We start from the raw sequence: 21,260 nt of genomic DNA on the forward strand, positions 1-21,260 counted from the left end.
GAATCTTCGAGAGTCACGAACCTCGGTCGAAGTTTCCGATTTCTGAAAGTGGCCAGGCTACTCGCGATCGAGTCGTTCTTGTTTTCGAGTTGCTATTGTTTTTCCATGTTTCATTAATAGTAACGATAATAATAACAATAGTATTATTGAAATTAGTAATAATAATAGTAATAATAGTATTATTGATAGTAGTAATAATAATATTATTGATAATAGTAATAATAGTATTATTGATAATAGTAATAATAGTGGTAATAATAGTATTATTGATAATAGTAATAATAGTGGTAATAATAGTATTATTGATAACAGTAATAATAGTGGCAATAATAGTATTATTGACAATAGTAATAATAGTCGTAATAATAGTATTATTGATAATAGTAATAATAGTGGTAATAATAGTATTATTGATAATAGTAATAATAGTATTATTGATAATAGTAATAATAATATTATTGATAGTAGTAATAATAAAATTATTGATAATAGTATTAATAAAATTATTGATAATAGTAATAATAATATTATTGATAATAGTAATAATAGTCGTAATAATAGTATTATTGATAATAGTAATAATAGTGGTAATAATAGCATTATCGATAATAGTACTAATAATAGTAGTAATAGTATTATCAATAATAGTAAGAATAGTAGTAATAATAGTATTATTGATAGCAATAATAATAATTAATAATAGTAATAGTAATACTAATATGTCTTTATTTCACCAAAAAAGTATACATCGAAAAGAAAACAAATCGCACATTCATCAAACCAAGACAAAAGTAAAAGAAGAAAATTAACCTAAAAAGTGACCATCTTGAAAATCACCTCTACAATTCCAATTCGTTCTTCGTCCCACCAGGATCGCGTCCATTAAAGAGAAAATAACATCGTTCGAAGAAAAGAAGAAAAGAAGAAAAGAAGAAACCCGAAGTAAAAAGCGATCTTACGTAAGTAAAATTGAAGTTCGATCTTCGAAAGAATCAACCGTGAATTCGATTGGTGAGGCGTTTCGATGGAATGCGTAATCGATCGAAAGCTGAGAAAAGGAGCCGTGCACCGTCCTTTCACCAAGAGAGCAAAACGATTCGAACAATGCAAATTTCTTTTCCCAAGAACGACTTGTTAGTTCGAAGAGTAACGGCGCTTTTCACGGTGCGATGAAAAAGTCCTCCTCGCCGATGGTTGTTTCGCGAAATCGTCTTACTTCGGGCTCGAAAAGCCGCAAATATTCCGTGGCAGGACACAATCCTTGCTTTCGTTTTTCTTTCTTTCTTTCTTTCTTTCTTTTTTTTCTTCTTCTTTTACCAAAGTACCTTTAACGTTGCTTACGCCATTGTGTTCCACGGCCCTCGAAGAAAGGTCACCGGATCACAAAGGGTTACAGAATGCCCAGAAGCCAACCAGAGGGGTATATCTTTCACCCTTAGATAGAGAGGGATCTTCATGCTGAAGCGCACTCGAGAAATCTCACAATGGCGATTAAGTACCGCGCGCTCAGACGTGCCTTTATGGAAAAAACTCCCCCGACGTTCTTTCCTCTAATTCGAGGTTCCCTAGCCCTTTCGTCGGGCCCTTTTCGATTCCAGACGTGAAACCGAGTCCGAGGTTCGCGACCTTTCAACGTTCCCGATTTATTCACTAGCCGAAGACGAACTGGCAACGTGTACCTAACGATGTGTTTCATCTCAGTATTTGAAAATAGAAAGAGAATTGTAATTTTAATTAGTCACGGAGCAAAATTTTGTCCTTTTCGTTTCGTTGAGTGAAAATTACCAAATTTATTTTTCACGAAGCCTCAATTTCCCCGTGAATGATTCCCAGAACCGTTATGTTAATTATATTTTCGTTACACTTCCACCCTCGAATGGAAATATTACGATTTATCGTATAAAAATACAATGGTCGAAACCTGTAACTAAGGCAAGACGACGAGAGCAAAATGTTGCTCTCACCGTGCTCGAGAATCGAGGAAATAATTCACAAACGAATTAACCGACTCGTTGGAATGAAAATCACCACCCGATGGTAATTGCAAAATTATCAAATTTCATTTCGGTAAACAACGTTCGAAGTACGCGTCGAGGAACACGTTTTATAAAAGCGCGATAATGGAAAAGTGATATCGAAAGAACGGAGAAGAGACGAAAGGAAACGGAGAATAATATTTACAATGGTAACGTTACGATCGTGGAAAAGGAAAGTACAACAGTGAACGCAACGTTGGATACAGAAAAATAACTCGAACGTCAATCCGCGTACACGCGTGCGTTGAATGAAATTCGATTTAATAAAATTAAATTTAATACCCACCGGCGTAGTTACAGGGTTTTACGAACGTTATAAATAATCATTTACTCGAGAAATACACTCGGACCTGTTTCAGGTTTCTCTCGGTGCAACGATATTATCATAACAATGGAAAAGGTACGATCGACACACGAATCCGACACGTGAAATTAAAATTGCAAATTTCGCGAAAATATATTCCAATTATTTAATCGACACCTTCGGGCCCGTGGAAGATTTTCTTTGGTGAAATTCATCGGCAAGGCGATTACACCGGGTCGATGGTAGATGGGATCGTTAATAGAATTCGGAACATTTTGCCTGTTAACTGGAATTACGATAATCCGATCTGTTAATCTCGTCCCGAAGTTGATTAAGGTCAATACGCGGCCGGAACTCGTAGCTCGAAATTTCGAGACGGACCCCCATCGACCTACATCAAACTACAATGAGGCGTATCGAGCAGCTACCTACCACGTTGATACCATCTCGAAATTACTGGGGAAATTACACGGGAGTACATTAAAACTACCTTGAAACTCCATTCAACTTGCGTAATGCGCGTGAGAAACGACGAGTCTATTGTTCAATTCGCACGTTTATTTTACTGCAACGTTCGCGAGAGTTTTCAAATTTTATTCACCGAAAACACTTTCCATCGATGCTACAATCGTGAGATAAGTACACTTTTGTTTTAAGATCGATAGAAGTCGATACTTACGGGATAGTAGAAATTTGTTATATTTTTTACGAAGACACGAAATCGAGTTTCTTTAGATTATATATTTTTCCAAGTATTATATTTTACCTAACCGTCTAACGTACACGTGTTTCATTTCAGTGTAGTTCACTTCAAAATAGAAGGAGAATTGTAATTTAAGGGGAAGTTTGTAATTTTAATTAGTCACGAAGCAAAATTTGGTCCCTTTTCTTTTCGTTAAGTGAAAATTACAAAATTTATTTTTTACGAAGAATGATTCTCAGAATCGTTATGTTAATTATATTTTCGTTACACTTCCACCCTCGAATGGAAATATTACGATTTATCGTTATAAAAATACGATGGTCGAAACCTGTAAGCCGCTTGCATCGACGTCGCAATACGTCCAATTATTTTTCACGACCAACGAGCCGACTTCCAGGAATTATTTTCAATTTGATTATTTCCGTAGGAACCGCACGTAAACCGGTATTACCTCGTGTGCATTTTTCGAAATTGAATGGTCCCGTCGCTCCTCCGTCTCGAAAATTTCTTAATTTTGTATCGCGACCTTTGGAGGGAGTTTGCGAAGAATTTCTATTGAAATTTCCGTGGAACCACCGTTCCGTTGCAACACGAACTTTTATTGTACCCATCGAGAAAAGGATTGCGACTTTTCCTACGAAGATCTTGCCGTAGGAGGTACGCGTTCCAGAAATTGAATCTTTTGATCCTCTTCTATTTCAACGATATTTTACTTCCATACTTCGGACTCTGGCAAGTAGTGACTAAAAATTTTATATCCGAATTCCCGTGTTTTCTTCGGAACGAGAAACATCAATTTTTATTGCAACTATCGGGACAAGAATTGCGACTTTGCCCTGTGGGTCTTTCGAGAACCGAATCTTTTCCATCTTCCTCGATCCCGTATACTTTGTTGCGTCCACGCGATTCGTTTCGAGAAGATCGAGCCCATAATTCCGTTCTAGAATTGTCACAATTTCTCCACCGAGTCCACTTGTATCGAGAAGACTCGATCGTTGGAGTTGTCGACCTCTGCTAGACACCTAAAGCCACACCTCTGCTTATTAAACACCCACGTTGGAAATATTTCCAAGGATTTTCCACCTATCGATGAGTACTGATGATCCTTTCGCTGAGAGTAAAGTTCATTGATACGAGCGAGAAAATTTGCTCTATCCAATGGTCGACCTTCTTGAGCTACCTAAAGCCACACTTCTACTTATCACATCCACATTTGAAGAGTATCTGTGAATTATCCACCTACCAATGAGTACTAATAACATTTCTGCTCGAAATTAGTACACTTCCATCGACAATATTCACTCGATCTAGTAGTGAAACTTTTCCAGCTACTTAAAGCCACACTCCTACTTATCACATTCACATTTGAAGAGTATGTATGGATTTTCCACCTACCAATGAATACTAATAACATTTCTGCTTGAAACTACTACACTTCCATCGACAATATTCACTCGATCTAGTGATGAACCTTCTCAAGCCACTTAAAGCCACACTTCTACATATTAATTTTGTCTACATTGTATCTATTCGACGATTATCGTCCTATTAATGTGTATTGTTGCACATCTACCCGTGATTCTATTTACAAGCACTCTACCTCTGACTTGAATAGACTCGAGTCACCGAATATCGGTTTCAGATAGAAGAGAATCGTCGGTAAGGGGCACCACATCTGCTAGATAAGGTACCATTACACTCGTGAGGCAGAAACGTCTCTCTGCCTCGTCGTTCTACGATTATACGCTTCGTATCAGTCGCGTTTCAGTCTGTTCTGTCGCACGTATAACGAGGTAGAACAAGAAAATACAAATTGGTTGCACGATTGTTTTATCATTGTATGTAAAAATATTCAGTGAACGTGATTACGAGTACTGTATCCATTTAAAAAAATAATCCACAACCTGAAAACACAGTTACCAAAATTGCAACAGAATTTCTTCCAAAATTCCCCCTCCCTTCGCACGAAGCACTGAGTTACGATTTTTAACGTTCTCGTCGAAACTATCGGTATTCCGAAACAATGTGTGAACTTTCTAGACAGAATGGAACGCAACGGTATCCCTCGCAAAGGCCATCCCCGTTAAGAGTCCCCAGCAGCGCCCCGTTAATACTTTAATTGTGTTCTCGACGATTGTGAGGCGACACGATTGGGCATGTCGGCGCGTTTAGAAGTAACGCGAGAAATTTCACGGATTTGAACGTGTCCCGTGTATTGTTCTTGCCAGTTTCCGTCGAAGAGACGGTGAATGGCGCGAACGAGACGGTCGGAAGCATTTTCCTCGGCTCGGAATGTCAAAGATGGAGATTCGAAGACATTTCGGCGTCGAATTCTGCTCAGTTCGTTCGAGCGGAAGCTTTGTCCCGCGGAACTCCGGTGTCATGGTAGTTCAGATAACGGTGGAGAATATCTCGTTTCCACGAGCGGGTCTCGCGTCCAACTGGCAATTGAACCGAAAACAACGTCGATGAAATTTCGACGTTCCAAGTCGCTTGTCTCGCTTGCGGAAACTCATTGAGTGGCGAACCGTCGAGCCGAGCTAACGATGTTAATTAGGCCCGATCGTCTTTCAATTTTACTCCGCCCTCGTTTCCTTACATTCACCCAAAAATTAGTTCGACATTGAAACAATATCAACTCGAAGATGAATCACGCACAGCACATTGATTTTTTTTCTATTATTCTACTATATTCAAGGGCTTCATTATATCGTTTCCGAATCTAGGTTAATCCTTTACGATTTACTTTGAAGCAAACATGCCCGTTGGTACTACTCTCATCGCGGCTCTGTGTTTCTAATTATTACGAAGAAGATTTGATAAGCGAATACAAAAACCATTTTTCAATATCTTCCTGAAAGTACTCTCAATGTCTTGGTGAGATTCTCCCGATGAAAACGAGCCCAAACACGACCCCATTCGGACAATTTTTTTTTCGCGGGTCACAAATTTTTGAAAATTTTTTTACCGCGTAAACTCAAAAATACTCGGAACATAGTCGTGTTTGTACTCATTTCAATCGGGACGACCTCAGCAATCCGTCTAAATCGTCCCCGCGAAGATACGATACCAAAAATAAAAATTTATAGTTATCGTTTCCTAATAAAATCCCATTCTATCCGAGCATCTCGTCGCTGCATCGCGTAACAATAATAACAGATGATTCTTTCGCGTATAATCGAGCACCATGACCATATATACCCTTCGAATTAACGTCGAGCGATTAAACTCGCAGAAGCTTGCCCCCGGGGACGATTAAGAACTGAAAATCAACGTTGGGAGTATCTTCGAGACGTTTCGATAATCACAGCTGCCAAGAGGCAAGCAGAACTCGATAAACCGGACCGAACTCTCGGAAGTTTTTGCTCGCGAGTCGAGAGAGAGGGGGGCGGTCGTTTCGCGGGGCGAATCCCGACGCAGGAGTGATTCGATTGGTGCAAGTTGGTCGTCTTAAATTTCCAAGCGAGCGGCACAGCGCTGCGCCAGGTTTTGCCTAAAGCGGGCAAAGCCTCGGAGAGCTCCTGGCATTGTTTGCCTGTCACGATATTGCACCCGTCGCGAAAACAAACTGCATCCGCGGCCCGAGCGTACGTGTGCGCCCGCTTCGAAACGCTTGGTTCGGCTCCGAGCCGCCGGACGAATGTTTCGATGCGCGGGATTTCAACCGAGACGGAAGACAATATTTCGAGACAAACGACCGACGGTTCGGAATACTTTTTCCAACAATGTGGACGAGCACCCCGCCACGCCCCCAGAAGTTTCGTATACCGACAATACGATGCACGGAATTACGTGGAATGTCAATTTCTGCTTTTGTTAACACCTTGAAACTGTACGCGATGTTTCAGGATTTCGATGGGACACCGAAAGCTTTTCACTTTTTTACATCGCGCGTATCCGTCATTGTATTTTTGCACCACGTACCCTCCCTCCGAGCGCATTTTAATCCGAAAAGTTATTCGTAGCCCCCCCGCCACCTACGGAGTGTTTTTGTTCCTGTGTGTTCGCGGTAAGTGTGCAAAGTTTATCGTTAGCATTTTTTTAAATACATTCCCAACGGTTGACTCATGAGAGAATCGTAATGAATATGTAACAACGTGAATTTATTATTTTTTAAGCCGATTATTCATTTATTTTTCTTTCTTTCTTTTTTTTTCTTTTTTTTTGTAAAATAATTGTTACCTTTAGCGAATTAATATCGTTTGGTACATACATAAAAATTTTTAACGTATAACTCGATTAAAAGCCAATTGAATTGTTGTATCTGCTTGTATATTCAATTTGTCGCGATATTTTGTTTTAGTGAAATGCTGTAGAGTAAATATATAATTTTATGGGAATCGAACAAACCGTATCACCACCGGTCTTTTATTTCCTACGAACGTTTCGATGTATTCCTTAACACGTTTCCTAAACAATATCGTCCAACATCGTTCAATAACCACTCCAAGTCGCTCGCCATCGATGCATGTATTATGCGAACGAGCTATTCAGCCCTTCAACCAGCCATGAACCTTTACGAAGCGAAACAGCATCGAACCATCTGCCTTGGAAACATCTTCAAAATGCGTTTATTTCGATATATATGGAAATTTTATTACACGAATATTTTTATAAGTCATTTGTTATCGACACACGCAAGATTGTATATTTATATTAATAAACGAGAGAAATTCAAAGTATTTTACGTCTATTGTAATTAAAACCCATCTTTTTCCTATCCTTTGATCTGTTCTGCGAGTTGATAAGTTCGTTAACTACGTAAGAGTCTCAAAGAGATGAAATATTCCCGGCAAAAGTACGAAAAATTGAAATTCAAACAAATTCCTGAACTTTCGCTAAAATTTTTCGCCGATTTTCGAACTTTGGTATCAGGAGAACATGATCGTCGAAGAGGTGGCACAATTTCGTGGATTCTGGGAAATGACGTCATTTCCAAGAATTGAAAGTTGGCGGGAATTTTGAACAAATTTCTGAACTTTCGCTACAAATTTTCGCTGATTTTCGAACTTTGGTATCAGGAGAACATGATAGCCGAGGAGATGGCACAATTTCGCGGATTCTTGGAAATGACGTCATTTCCAGGAATTTCTGCGAATTGAAACTTGGCGGGAATTTTGAACAAATTTCTGAACTTTCGCTACAAATTTTCGCCGATTTTCAAACTTTGGTATCAGGAGAACATGATAGCCAAGAAGGTGGCACAATTTCGCGGATTCTTGGAAATGACGTCATTTCTAGGAATTTCCGCGAATTGAAACTTGGCGGGAATTTTGAACGAATTTCTGAACTTTTGCTACAAATTTTCGCCGATTTTCAAACTTTGGTATCAGGAGAACATGATAGCCAAGGAGCTGGCACAATTTCGCGGATTCTTGGAAATGACGTCATTTCTAAGAATTCCCGCGAATTGATACTTGGCGGGAATTTCAAACGAAAGTTTGTCTGAGTTTCAAATTTTCTACCCCTGGATTACGATTTTCGGAATATTTAGAAGTGCCTTTGCATTTCACAAATCGTGAACATTATTTAAGAGCTCAAAGGAAGGGGAAATTCAAGGAAAATAAATAAGATTGCTTTTATCCAATTACAAATAACTTTATTTTTCCTTGAGTATATTTTGTTACATATGAGAGTGTGTCCAAGTGTGTCAAATGTGATTTTTGGAATGTATAATACTAATATTAATAACTAAGAGTTCTAATGATAATGTTAATTGTTCTCTTAACAATCATAGTAGCAGTAGCAATAGTAACTGAGTAGCAGTAATTGTAGTTACACCAACAATAGTAGCAGTAATAACAATTGCAACAGTAGTGGCTATAGTAGCAATACTTGTAATAGTAGCAGTAATAGTTGTAGTCGCTGTAGTAGCAGTAATAGTTGTAGTCGCTGAAGTAGCAGTAGTTGTAATACTAGCAACAGCAGTAGTAGCTGTAGTAGGTGTAGTAGCAGTAGTTGTAATACTAGCAGCAACAGTAGTAGCTGTAGTAGGTCTAGTAGCAGCAGTAGCTGTAGTAGCAGGAACAGTAGTAGCTGCACTAACTGTAGTAGTAGCAGTAGGAGCTGCAGTAGCTGTAGTAGCAGTAATAGAAGCTACAGTATCTGTACTAGCAGCAGCAGTACTTGTAGTAGCAGCAGCAATAGTACCAGTAGTATCAACGGCAATAGTAGTAGGTGCAGCAGCTACAGTATCTGTAACAATATCAAAAATATAAACAACACTAAAAATACAAGCAACAGTAACAGGCCTACCAATAATAAAATATTACAATCGGTAGTGACAACAACACTATCGCTGTCACTAGCAACAGAAGCATTACTAACACCTCTATCTAAACGACTACCATATACCTTGGAAATGACGTCATTTCAAAGAATTCCCGCGCATTGATACTTGGCGGGAATTTCAAACGAAATTTTGCCCGAGTTTCAAACTTTCCACCCCTAGATTACGATCCCTCGATTGCCTCGTACACCGTGCTTCCACATCGTAACCAAAGGGTACCTGTCGTTTAAACAAAAGACTCCAGCCTCTGATAAATGCGGTGGATCACCGAACCATCAATTTCACCACGTCGAAACACCGTGTCCTTCCATTTCGCAACAAGACCGCAACGAAAGAAGCGTGTCCCCCGCGAGATAACGCTTGGTTGGGCGGGGCCGGCCAGCTCCCACCGCGCTATCGAGTGATTCGCGGTAATGGAAATTACCAGTATCGTAATGGAAATGCAAATGTCGCGTCTGTCGGAGCCGCGCGAAAGATCAAACAACGCTCCATCCGTTTCTGACCGCAAAGGATCGAGATCCGGCCGGCTCGATCTATTATTCGCCCCGTGCCACGACTAGAACCTCTCAATTACCTTTCTGGCGTTTCTGGGTCGATCGACCTCGACGTTTGACGAGGCTATTTATACGGGCGGGGGCTTAATCGTCCACGCTTTCGCATATAACGCCACTCAAAACTCCGATGCAACCCGACTGCCTCGTACACCATGGAAAACCCTTTGGTTCTGGGCTACGAACTTGTACACGTTCACACCTACGTCTGATCTTGAGGGACAGTGTATCACGTTCGAAGAATCCTCTAACACGATTTGTTATTTATTTATTTCGTCGTTAGGATCTGTAGAAAAATACTAAAATATAATTGCAAAACAATATTAGGTCTTCTTATGCCATTCAAAATTTCGATGCAATCTGATTACCTCGTACACCATGGAAAATCCTTTGGTTCTGGGCTACGAACTTGTACAGGTGCACACCTATGTCTAATCTTGAGGGACAGTGTATCACGTTCGAAGAATCCTTTAACACGATTTGTTATTTATTTATTTCGTCGTTAGGATCTGTAGAAAAATACTAAAATATAATTGCAAAACAATATTAGGTCTTCTTATGCCATTTAAAACTCCAATGCAACCCAATTGTCTTGTATACCATGGAAAACCCCCTGGTTCTATTCCACCAATTTGAACTCGTCTAATCTTGAGGGACAGTGTATCCACATCACCATGTTCGAAGAATCCTCTAACACGATTTGTTATTTATTTATTTCGTCGACCAGGATCTGCAGAAAAATACTAAAATATAATTGCAAAACAATATTAGGTCTTCTTATGCCATTCGAAACTCCGATGCAATCTGATTACCTCGTACACCATAAAAAACCCCTTGCTTCTATTCCACCAATTTGAACACGTTCACACCTACGTCTAATCTTGAGGATTATTTATTTCGTCGTCCAGGATCTGCAGAAAATCACAAAAATATAATTACAAAACAATATTGGATCTTCTTCTTCAAAAAGAGTCTTTTCAAACATAACCTTAACTATTTAGTGTTCTCGAGAGACAAACAGGTCTACGATAATCATTGGTTCGTCCGGAAAGTAATTTCATTTTCCAAAATGTAGAATATATAACTTAATAAAATATTTACACACTCTAAAAAAATGTTTCATTTCCCCTCCAAAAAAAAAAACGAAATAACTTTCCGAACCCAATATTTTCCTCCTTCTCTTATACAGTTACAAATCTTCTACCCAGCTCTCGATTTCCAAACAAACTATTAGAATCGTTAGAAAAATACTCGAGAAATAAATAAAGAAACTATGGATGCAATTCCAATGAACAAAGGCCCTCAACTTTTTTCTTTCGATTCGTCCCGAAGAATTGTAACGTTGTTACGAAAATCGTGTTTCGAAACTTTGCATACGCAGGCTCGGTTGGTACATGTCTCGTTGATCGAGGATATGGTTGGAAAGTAAGATAAAAACTTTCCACGGAGTAAAATGGTTTAAAGGGCGATAATTTTTCCCCCCCAGCTTTAGCTGTCCCTTGTTAATCTCACGGTTGGAACGACCATCGTGGAACTTCACTCGCGACGTCTATCCAGAAAGTTTCGGGCAACAGGGGGCAGTTCGCGCTGCGTAGTCGCGAGTGCCAAATTCGCGGTGTTTATTTATCGCGAGCCCCGAGTCTCCTTCGTGACATTGAGTTACGGGCGTATCGCACAATAATTCAGGAAAAAAACGCGCCGAAACCGATGTATCCTCCTCGTGCGTTGTCAGAATTTTGCGTTCTTTTTTTTCAACCCCCAGCCCGTGCGTCCCGTATCTCCCCGGTTGCTTCCTCGTCAATTATCTGCACCTGTATCGCGAGCAGCTTCGCTTCGTAAAGCTCCCGGGGCTTTGTATCCGGAGAATCGTGTGCGTCGTTTTGCAGAATATCCGCGAGCGATTAAAAAAAGAAACGAAGCAATGAAACAATGATAACGATCGATCCGGTTCACGGTCTTGAAGATCGTCCGCGGAGGAATCTTTAAACGGATTGATATTTCAACTGTGTCGAGTTAAAAATTTGGGGCAAACTTTGTAAATAATTAGACACATGATAAGAAATATAGCGCGGTAGAAGAATCCTCGAAGTCGAAAAATGAGAAACTATTTAAAGAGATGTAATGATCTAGGTAATGTTACTACAAGATTACTTTAGTATCGACAAAATTTGTAAATATTAAACTTTGTAATTTACTTTGTAAATAAGTACGAGGAAATTTTGTAAATAAGTATGAGGAAATTTTGTAAATAAATACGAGGAAATTTTGCAAATAAGTACGAGGAAATTTTGTAAATAAGTACGAGGAAATTTTGTAAATAAGTACGAGGAAATTTTGTAAATAATTAAACACATGATAAGAAATTTAGGGCGCTAAAGAAATCCTCAAAGTCAAAAACCGAGAAACTATTTAAAGAGATATAATGATCTACGTAATGTTACTACAAGATTACCTTACGAGTAGAATTACATGTTCAAAACACATAATCACCGCCGAATATTCCGCTTAGAAATCTACTTAAGAGACATAATCCACATAATATTACTACAAGATTACCTTACACATAGAATTACATATACAAAACGCAAGATCACCGCTAAATATTCCACTTACAAATCTATTCCCGCAATTTTCTTCGCTAAATAACATTACAAATAAAATCATAAATAAAATTACAAAGAGAAAGATCGCTCTACTACTACAGATACAAAACGACCCACGTAAATACAATAGAAACGACCGGTCGAAATTCGTATCCGGTGCATAGATCGGTGATTCGTCGCGTAAAGTTAACGCCGGTGAAACTCGCGAAACATTTCTATGCAGGCAAAAGGGCGTGCCCTTTATTGTCCCGAGCGATAGAAAAGCAAACTTCGAATCGCGTTAACGAACGCGACGCTACGGATAGAAGCTTCGTCGAACCGAGAGGCAAGTATCTCGAAGCACAACGAGGAACAGCCTATTACTCGCTCGTCATCGATTAGAGAGGACTGCTTCCGGTGCACCGAGTACGGGATTTCAATTCTCTTCTCGGAGAGGGGGCGGTCCGGTCCCTCGAACGCCCCGCCACACCTCTCATTATGCAGAAAGCATACTGGAACTGGACACACTGCAGGGAAATATACCTGCAGGCGGCTTTTGGTGCTCGAGTTTGCCGACCATAGAGCCGGAAATTTCAACGACCCCTTTCACGACGACCTACCCCAAGAGAAAGCGGCCGTTGCTCGACTCACGACGTATCCAGATGTAGACAGCCGTGTATGCACGCGCCCCGGGGTATAGGGCACTTTGTAAACCTTCGTATGAATCACCGGAAATCGTCTGTCGGTCTCCCTTACCCTCCGTATCGACTGTCGACCCACTGGCCTTTCTTCTTTTTCTTTTTCTTTTTTTTCTTTTTTTTTTCTACCATTTCCGGAACTTTCCCTGTTTTAGAGATAGATAGATAGATAGATGGATAGATACATAGATAGATAAATAGGTAGATAGATAGATAGATAGATAAATAGATAAATAGATAGATAGACAGATAGATAGATAGATAGATAGATAGATAGATAGATAGATAGATAAATAGATATATAGATAGATAGATAGATAGATAGATAAATACATAGACAGATAGATAGATAGATAGATAGATAGATAGATAGATAGATAAATAGATAGATAGATAGATAGATAGATAGATAGATAGATAGATAGATACATAGATATATAAATAGATAGATAGATAGATAGATAGATAGATAGATAGATAGATAGATAGAGAAAGAGAAAGAGAGAGAGAGAGAGAAAAAAAGTACGCATTGCAATCGGGAGAAAAATTTTATAAAGATACTGTACCCCGAGAAACTCATCATAGAAAGTGTGTTAATAGGATCGTGTCTACACGGCTGATTGTATTTCGACGAAAGTTTGTATTCTAGCTTCGTATCGTTGATTTTAGAATCGGTTCAATTTTGGACGAATTTGGTCAGTGATTAGTGGTGGTTATCTCTTGTGTGTTTTTTAGTTTCTTTAGTGTATTTGTTTGTCCGGATGAGTCTCAAAAGGGGTGGAATTTTTGGACGCGAAAGAGTCCAGTAAACTTTCTTCTTGGTATGTATTATAAAGGAACTATCCGGTTGTGAAGCAGAAGCGGGGAAAAATTTACTCCTTAAAGTTTCTTTTTAATGTTCTTTGGTCGTTAAACTTGTACGTGGCTTTTCCTGTATCGTTGCAATCCGTTAAGTGAATGAAAAAATAAATTTTCTCAAGATATACCTTGTACTATATATATTGTACATTGTAACGTAAAAATGTTCCTAGGGTGAAGATTACTAGCTTACCCTCTCTTTTTAATATTCTTTGATCGTTAAACTTGTAAATAATGTTCTCTATATCGTTGCAGTCCATTAAGAGAATGAAAAAATAAATTTTCTCAAGATGCACCTTGTACTATATATACATTTTAACGTAAGAATATTCCTAGGGTGAAGATTACTAACTTACCCTCTCTTTTTAATATTCTTTGATCGTTAAACTTGTAAATAATGTTCCCTATATCGTTGCAGTCCATTAAGAGAATGAAAAAATAAATTTTCTCAAGATACATCTTGTACTATATATATTGAACATTCTAACGTGAGAATGTTCCAAGAGTTGAAGATTACTAACTTACCCCCTCTTTCTAATATTCTTCAATCGTTAAACTTGTGCATAATTTTCTCTGTACCATTGCAATCCGTTAAGTCAATAAAAAAATAAATTTTCTTGAGATGCCTCTTGTATTCTAACATGAAAATATTCCTAGGGTGAAGGTTACCAACTTACCCTCTCTTTCTAATATTCTTCAATCATTAAACTTGTGCATAATTTTCCCTGGATCGTTGCAATCCGTTACATGCATGAAAAAATAAATTTTCTCAAGATGCACCTTGTATAATACTATATATATTATACATTCTAACGTGAAAATATTCCTAGAGTGAAGGTTACTAACTTACCCTCTCTTTCTAATATTCTTCAATCGTTAAACTTGTGCATAATTTTCTCTGTATCGTTGCAATCCATTAAGTTAATAAAAAAATTAATTTCCTCAAAATGCACTTTGTACTATATATACATTCTAACATAAGAATGTTCCTAGAGTGAAGGTTACTAACTTATCCTCTATTTCTAATATTCTTCAATCGTTAAACTTGTGCATAATTTTCCCTGTATCGAGAAAATAAATGTTCTCGTAATGCGTCTCGTACAATATGTACGTTCTAACGCGAGAATGTTCCCAGAGTGGGGATTATTAACTTAACCCCTAGCGAGCCGCATTCGAATCGATCGGGAATCCCAAAATATCCGCGTAGCGAGAAGTGTGCCTTCCTGGGACGCTCGAAGACGCGAGGTGCTTTCGCGCGTGATGCCCGCACCGTGAGAAATCGAGCACGGGAGCCCCTTTCGTCGGAATTCCCCGAGTTCCCGGGGAAATGGCTTATCGTTCGGTAATTCGTTGTTTTCGCGGCGCAACGTACGCGCCAAGTTTTCACAGGATATTTACGAACCGGCGCGATCCATTAACGACGATGATCGCGCGAGAGATACGCGGTTACTTCGGAACTCCGCGGGCCACTTTCGGAGATAACAAAGAAAAATGCGGGAGATGCACCGCGAACGTAATGTAGAGCAATGTCATCGTATGCTAATGGCGTCGCTACGTACCGTGCATTCACCGATTCGAGCGAGGAATGTATATATAGGAATATGTATAAGAAAATATTTTATATATATATATATATATATATTGTAGGGCGAAGAAAAGAACAGAGTCGAGTGCAACGCGGTGCAGCGAGTAAGTAGAATGTGGACGTCTGACTAATACGTCTGACCCGGTACGAGTTGTGATTTTTACTAAGAGGAATCTTTCTTTCGCCCTGTACGGTTGTTTTTCCTTTGAGTGGTAGTCGTGACAAATTTTATTCGTCAGAGGATACACGAGTGAAAAATTGTGTAAATAGGTTTCTAATCGGAATATTTGTCTGATTTTGGGTGCTAAATATGTAATTCCACTTGTAAGGTACTGTAGTCTTATAGCAAGATTACGTAGTAATTATGTAGTAATGTTGTGTAGTAATCTTGTAGCAAGATTATGTAATATTCTTGTAACAATTGTGTGATGATTTTATAGGAAGATTGTGTGGTAATTTTATAGCAAGATCGTATGGTAATTTTATAACAAGTTTCTGTGGTAATTTTATAGCAAGATCGTGTGGTAATCTTATAACAAGATTATGTGGTAATCTTAGAGCAGGATTATGTGGTAATTTTAGAGCAAGATTATGTGGTAATTTTACGGCAAGATCGTGTGGTAATTTTATAGCAAGATCCTGTGGTAATTTTATAGCAAGTTCTTGTAGTAATCTTAGAGCAAGATTATGTGGTAATTTTACGGCAAGATTGTGTGGTAATTTTATAGCAAGATCGTGTGGTAATTTTATAGCAAGATCGTGTGGTAATTTTATAGCAAGTTCCTGTGGTAATTTTATAGCAAGATCGTGTGGTAATCTTATAATAAGATTATGTGGTAATCTTAGAGCAGGATTATGTGGTAATTTTAGAGCAAGATTATGTGGTAATTTTACGGCAAGATCGTGTGGTAATTTTATAGCAAGTTCCTGTGGTAATTTTATAGCAAGATCGTGTGGTAATCTTATAATAAGATTATGTGGTAATCTTAGAGCAGGATTATGTGGTAATTTTATAGCAAGTTCCTGTGGTAATTTTATAGCAAGATCGTGTGGTAATTTTATAGCAAGATCGTGTGGTAATTTTATAGCAAGATCGTGTGGTAATTTTATAGCAAGTTCCTGTGGTAATTTTATAGCAAGATCGTGTGGTAATTTTATAGCAAGATCGTGTGGTAATTTTATAGCAAGATCGTGTGGTAATTTTATAGCAAATTCCTGTGGTAATTTTATAGCAAGATCGTGTGGTAATCTTATAGCAAGATTGTAGTAAGCGTATAGCAAGATATAGTAAAATTATATAGTAATTTCAAAATTACAAAATCTCAAAATTACAGTATCTTAAAAGTAGAATATACTCTGTTACAATTATTATTGACTAGCCGCGAGCAACATTAATCAGTGTCAAATGAAAGAATAGTTCAATTCTTGTAACATTTACGTTCTTTTTCTACGAAATATATTTCTTTCTTTCTTTTTTTTTTCTTTTTTCTATCGCGGTACGATGTTTTCTTTAAATTCAACAATGAGATACGATGGTTCGGGGTCTTCGTTTACGCAAAATTCCTCAGAATTATTATGACCGAGTGAACTCTCGCTCCAGAAGATTTCCATCTGGCAACGGAGCGATTCGTTCGCATGGAAAATTGCTGGAATTTCGTCGGTATTTACGCGTCCTTATTGCCGCGTGGTGAACGCACGCTTCCTTCCCCGGAAACGATGACTGAAGAGCTCCGTAGACACTGTGTATTGTGTACAGAAGCGAGCTATTTACAAACCTCGAAGTGTATTTACTTACCTTTTAAATTGTCTGGCTGTTGATTTACCTCGTTCGCGTCGCACTCGAAGCCACCGTTCGCCGTGCGTTCGGGAACGATCGGTTCCTTGAAACAACATCGAAATTTCATCGTCTCGACTTAATTCGCCCAATACTGCTCTCCATTATTTTACTTTCACTTTTCTTTATTATTTCACCGTTCCGAAAATAAACAACAACTTACACGAAGCTTCTCGAAATAAATCGTAAACGATTCTTTCCCCATCGAAGCGATCCCCGATCTATTTTTATCGCTTGGTTCGTTTCTCGATATTTAACAACACTTTCACGATTAATTCGAATTAATTATTCCACTGAATAAAAAAAAAGGGTCGAATTCTACAACGAACGATGAAACTCTCGAGATAGCTCCGCATAAAAAGGAAACTCGCTTACCCCGATAGTTGCACCGATCTCGATACTCGCACTTCTGGCGCCCCAATAGTCGCACAAATCTCGATACTCGACTTCTGGCGCCCCGATAGTCGCACCAATCTCGATACTCGCACTTCTGGCGCCCCGACAGTCGCACCGATCTCGATACTCGGCTTCTGGCGCCCCGATAGTCGCACCGACTTCGATACTCGACTTCTGGCGCCTCGATACTCGCGCTTTTGGCGCCCCGATAGTCGCACCGACTTCGATACTCGCACTTCTGGCGCACCGACCTCGATATTTGCACTTCTGGCGCCCCGATAGTCGCACCGACCTCGATACTCGCGCTTCTGGCGCCCCGATAGTCCCACCGACCTCGATACTCGACTTCTGGCACCCCGATACTCGCACCGACCTCCATACTCGCACTTCTGGCACCCCGATAGTCGCACCAATCTCGATACTCGCATTTCTGGCGCCCCGATACTTGCACCGACCTCGATACTCGCGCTTCTGGCGCCCCGATAGTCCCACCGACCTCGATACTCGACTTCTGGCACCCCGATACTCGCACCGACCTCCATACTCGCATTTCTGGCACCCCGATAGTCGCACCAATCTCGATACTCGCATTTCTGGCGCCCCGATAGTCGCACCAATCTCGATACTCGCACTTCCAGCGTCTACTACTCACTTCCCACTACGCCCTGCATCTTCTCCGTGCTCGAAACGTATTTCCAAGAGAATGCAGCGACGATCTTACACCCCCTCGTTTGCCCACGCTTCCAGCATGACTTCCGTGTGCACAAAAAAGAGACATCAACGTCTCCGCAAGACCCTCCTGAATCAGTAATCGGCGCATTGACTACGAGCTGACTCGTAGCTCTAAAGTTTTTACCGTTTCCCCTCCGACGCGCCGGTTCTCGAGAATTTTTACGTCTCGCTCGCAATGGGAGTCGTTCATTCGTCGGATTTGCCAAGAAATCGGCCAATAAGATATCGCCGTACGTGGCGAACGGGACCATCCCGAACGTGACCAATTTCAGCTCTCAACGAGGACTTTGATCCGGTTCCGTCCATTCACTCGTCTTCCGCTCGTTTCATCGCGTCTACCTTAACTTTCAACGAAACGGTGCGACATAGGGAAAGGGAAAGGGCTAACCACGGAAAATATCCACGAAACGAGTCGATTCTCCCGTGTGAAGTTCCTGAAACGGATGACGAATCGATAAACGTTGGACGAATGTACAAATAATATCGAGCCTCGATAAAATTGAAATAAACAACCGTAACGCGACTGTGTCAATATTGTGCAACGACGCTTCGATGAATTTACACCGCGCGAGCTGTGAGCGTTACTCGCGCGGTAACGTTTACGGAAAAAATTAGTATATTACTTTCCATCGTTCCCGGTGAAAAATTATAACCGGTTGGAAATACCGATTTTCGAGGAACGATACCATGACGAGAGAAGGTGGCAATATTTTTCAATAAATACGCTAATTCCGTGGAATTGATGATACATTGCAGAAAAATTGAATATCGAGATACTTTTAACGAGCGTGAATAATACGAACTGGTCGCTTTTGGATTTTAAACGAGACTCTCGACTCGATGTTTCGAGGGTGGATTTTCGATTCTTTCTCCTGGTCGTTTTCCCGGTTTCGAACGCGAGTAATCGGTTCGTCGTCGGGTTAATTTTCATCAGAGATTACTCGTTCTCTCGGTACGTAACGCGAGGACTCGCGACTCGGTCTTTCGTGGGTTAATTTACACCTGGAACCCGGCGCTCGCGAGTTCTTTATTCGCGTTCGGGTGGCGCGGAGAACGAGGGTGGAAGTATCTTATCGTCGGCTTCGTAGGCCACGAAGTTAATTTATGGCTACGGTAACCCCGAGAGGAGCGGCGAAATCGGTATGAATTATGGATCGAATTAGAACCGGGTGCCTCTAACCAGCGACCACGCGAACCTCGTAAGATGGTTTAACGTTCGCGCCTCGCCCGCTGGAACCTAAAAAGATCCACAGTTTACGAGCTTGCTCGTACAGACCTGCTCACCTCCCCTCTGCGATCTTTAACGCTTCCAACACAGACGACTGTCTCTTGTTCTTGTCCAATGTACTCGTTGTCCTTCTACGATTCCCTCGGACAATGTCTCTCTCGCGTTCTCTCGTTCGTACGAAGCTTTTCTTTTACTCTCTTTCTTTCTACAATTCGTTTTCTCTTTCTCGCTTCAACGGCCCTCGTCCCCCACTCTTCCTTTCTTTTTCTCTGTTACTCGTCCCGTTTGCACTTTTTCACACTTTTCCACTCCATCTGCACTCTTCTCTCCCCTTCTTTTTCTTCATCGCTCGCATCAGTTGTACGTTTTTCGTTTTCCTTCGCTCCAACTGCCCTCTTCTACCTCTTTTTCGCTCCAGTTGCTCTTTTCTTTCTTTCTTCGTTCAACAGCCCTCTCCACGCTCTTTCCTCTTCTTTTTCTTTATTACTCACTTCAGTTGCCCTTTTCTTTCCTACTTGATTCAACAGCCCTTTGAATTTCTTTCTTTGTTGATTCAACAGCTCTTTCTTTCTTTCTTTTTTTCTTTCTTGATTCAACAACCCTTTTCTTTCTTTCTTTCTTGATTCAACAGCCCTTTTCTTTCTTTCTTTCTTTTTTTCTTGATTCAACAGCCCTTTCCTTTCTTTCTTTCTTGATACAACAACTCTTTTCACTCCCTCTCAACCCTCTTTCCTCTTCTTTTTCTTTATTACTCACTCCAATTGCCCTTTTCTTTCCTTCTTGATTCAACAGCCCTTTTCTCTCCCTCTCAACCCTCTTTCTCCTTCTTTTTCTTTATTACTCACTCCAATTGCCCTTTCCTTTCTTTCTTGATTCAGTAGCCCTTTTCTCTCCCTCTCAACCCTCTTTCCTCATCTTTTCCTTTATCACTCACTTCAATTGCCCTTTCCTCTCTCTTTTTCACTCCAACTGCCATTTTCTTTCTCTTTTTCACTCCAACTGCCCTTTTCTCTTGCTCACTTCAAAGACCCTTTTCTCTCCCTCTCATTTCAACGGCCCTTTCCTCTCTCTCTTTCTCTCTTTCTCTTTCTCTCCAAAATACTCTCTCCCCCTTTGTTTATTCTCTGTTACTCATTCCACTTGCCCTTTTCTCTCTCTTTTTCACTCCAACTGCCTTTTTCTTTCTCTTTTTCACTCCAACTGCCCTTTTCTCTTTCTCACTTCAACGACCCTTTTCTCTCCCTCTCATTTCAAAGGCCCTTTCCTCTCTCTCTCTTTCTCTCCAAAATACTCTCTCCCCCTTTGTTTATTCTCTGTTACTCATTCCACTTGCTCTTTTCTCTCTCTTTTTCAATTCAACTGCCTTTTTCTTCCTCTTTTTCACTCCAACTGTCCTCCTCTCTGTCCCTCACTTCAACACTTTTCCTCTTCCCTCTGTCTCTTACCTCTTCTCTCTATCTCTCA

The 21,260-nt window shown here is 40.0% G+C and overlaps 2 protein-coding genes across 4 annotated transcripts in view; one reads left to right on the forward strand and one right to left on the reverse strand.

Moving 5' to 3' along the window:
* The window catches only part of LOC143154898 (uncharacterized), a 322,091-nt gene that overhangs the window by 164,094 nt on the left and 136,737 nt on the right, over window positions 1–21,260 (forward strand). The gene's annotated exons all lie outside the window — the stretch shown is intronic.
* Window positions 9,131–18,974, reverse strand: LOC143143162 (uncharacterized). 3 transcript variants are annotated; one of them, XM_076304137.1, is made up of 7 exons: window positions 17,816–18,974; window positions 17,402–17,486; window positions 10,696–10,794; window positions 10,484–10,613; window positions 10,252–10,392; window positions 9,398–10,169; window positions 9,131–9,238 (listed from the first exon to the last, which is right to left on the reverse strand). In XM_076304137.1, exons 1-3 carry the CDS (start codon window positions 18,425–18,427, stop codon window positions 10,772–10,774), a joined length of 720 nt encoding a protein of 239 aa, XP_076160252.1. In that variant the 5' UTR covers window positions 18,428–18,974; the 3' UTR covers window positions 9,131–9,238; window positions 9,398–10,169; window positions 10,252–10,392; window positions 10,484–10,613; window positions 10,696–10,771. The 3 variants fall into 3 exon arrangements, with proteins under 3 accessions (XP_076160252.1, XP_076160253.1, XP_076160254.1); XM_076304138.1 differs by having other exon boundaries at window positions 10,484–10,626; XM_076304139.1 differs by having other exon boundaries at window positions 9,156–9,238; window positions 9,907–10,169.

The sequence above is a fragment of the Ptiloglossa arizonensis genome, chromosome 2 (assembly GCF_051014685.1).
Source record: "Ptiloglossa arizonensis isolate GNS036 chromosome 2, iyPtiAriz1_principal, whole genome shotgun sequence".
In the NCBI taxonomy this organism is placed as follows: domain Eukaryota; kingdom Metazoa; phylum Arthropoda; class Insecta; order Hymenoptera; family Colletidae; genus Ptiloglossa; species Ptiloglossa arizonensis.

Coding starts and splice junctions, on each gene's coding strand:
- LOC143143162 (XM_076304137.1), bottom strand. CDS start 18,427: ATGCGAGTATCGAGATTGGTGCGACTATCGGGGTGCCAGAAATGCGAG. Junction 17,487..17,815: donor AGATCGGTGCAACTATCGGG/GTAAGCGAGTTT, acceptor TGTTGTTTCAAG/GAACCGATCGTTCCCGAACG. Junction 10,795..17,401: donor ACAGCCAGACAATTTAAAAG/GTAAGTAAATAC, acceptor GATTTTCTGCAG/ATCCTGGACGACGAAATAAA.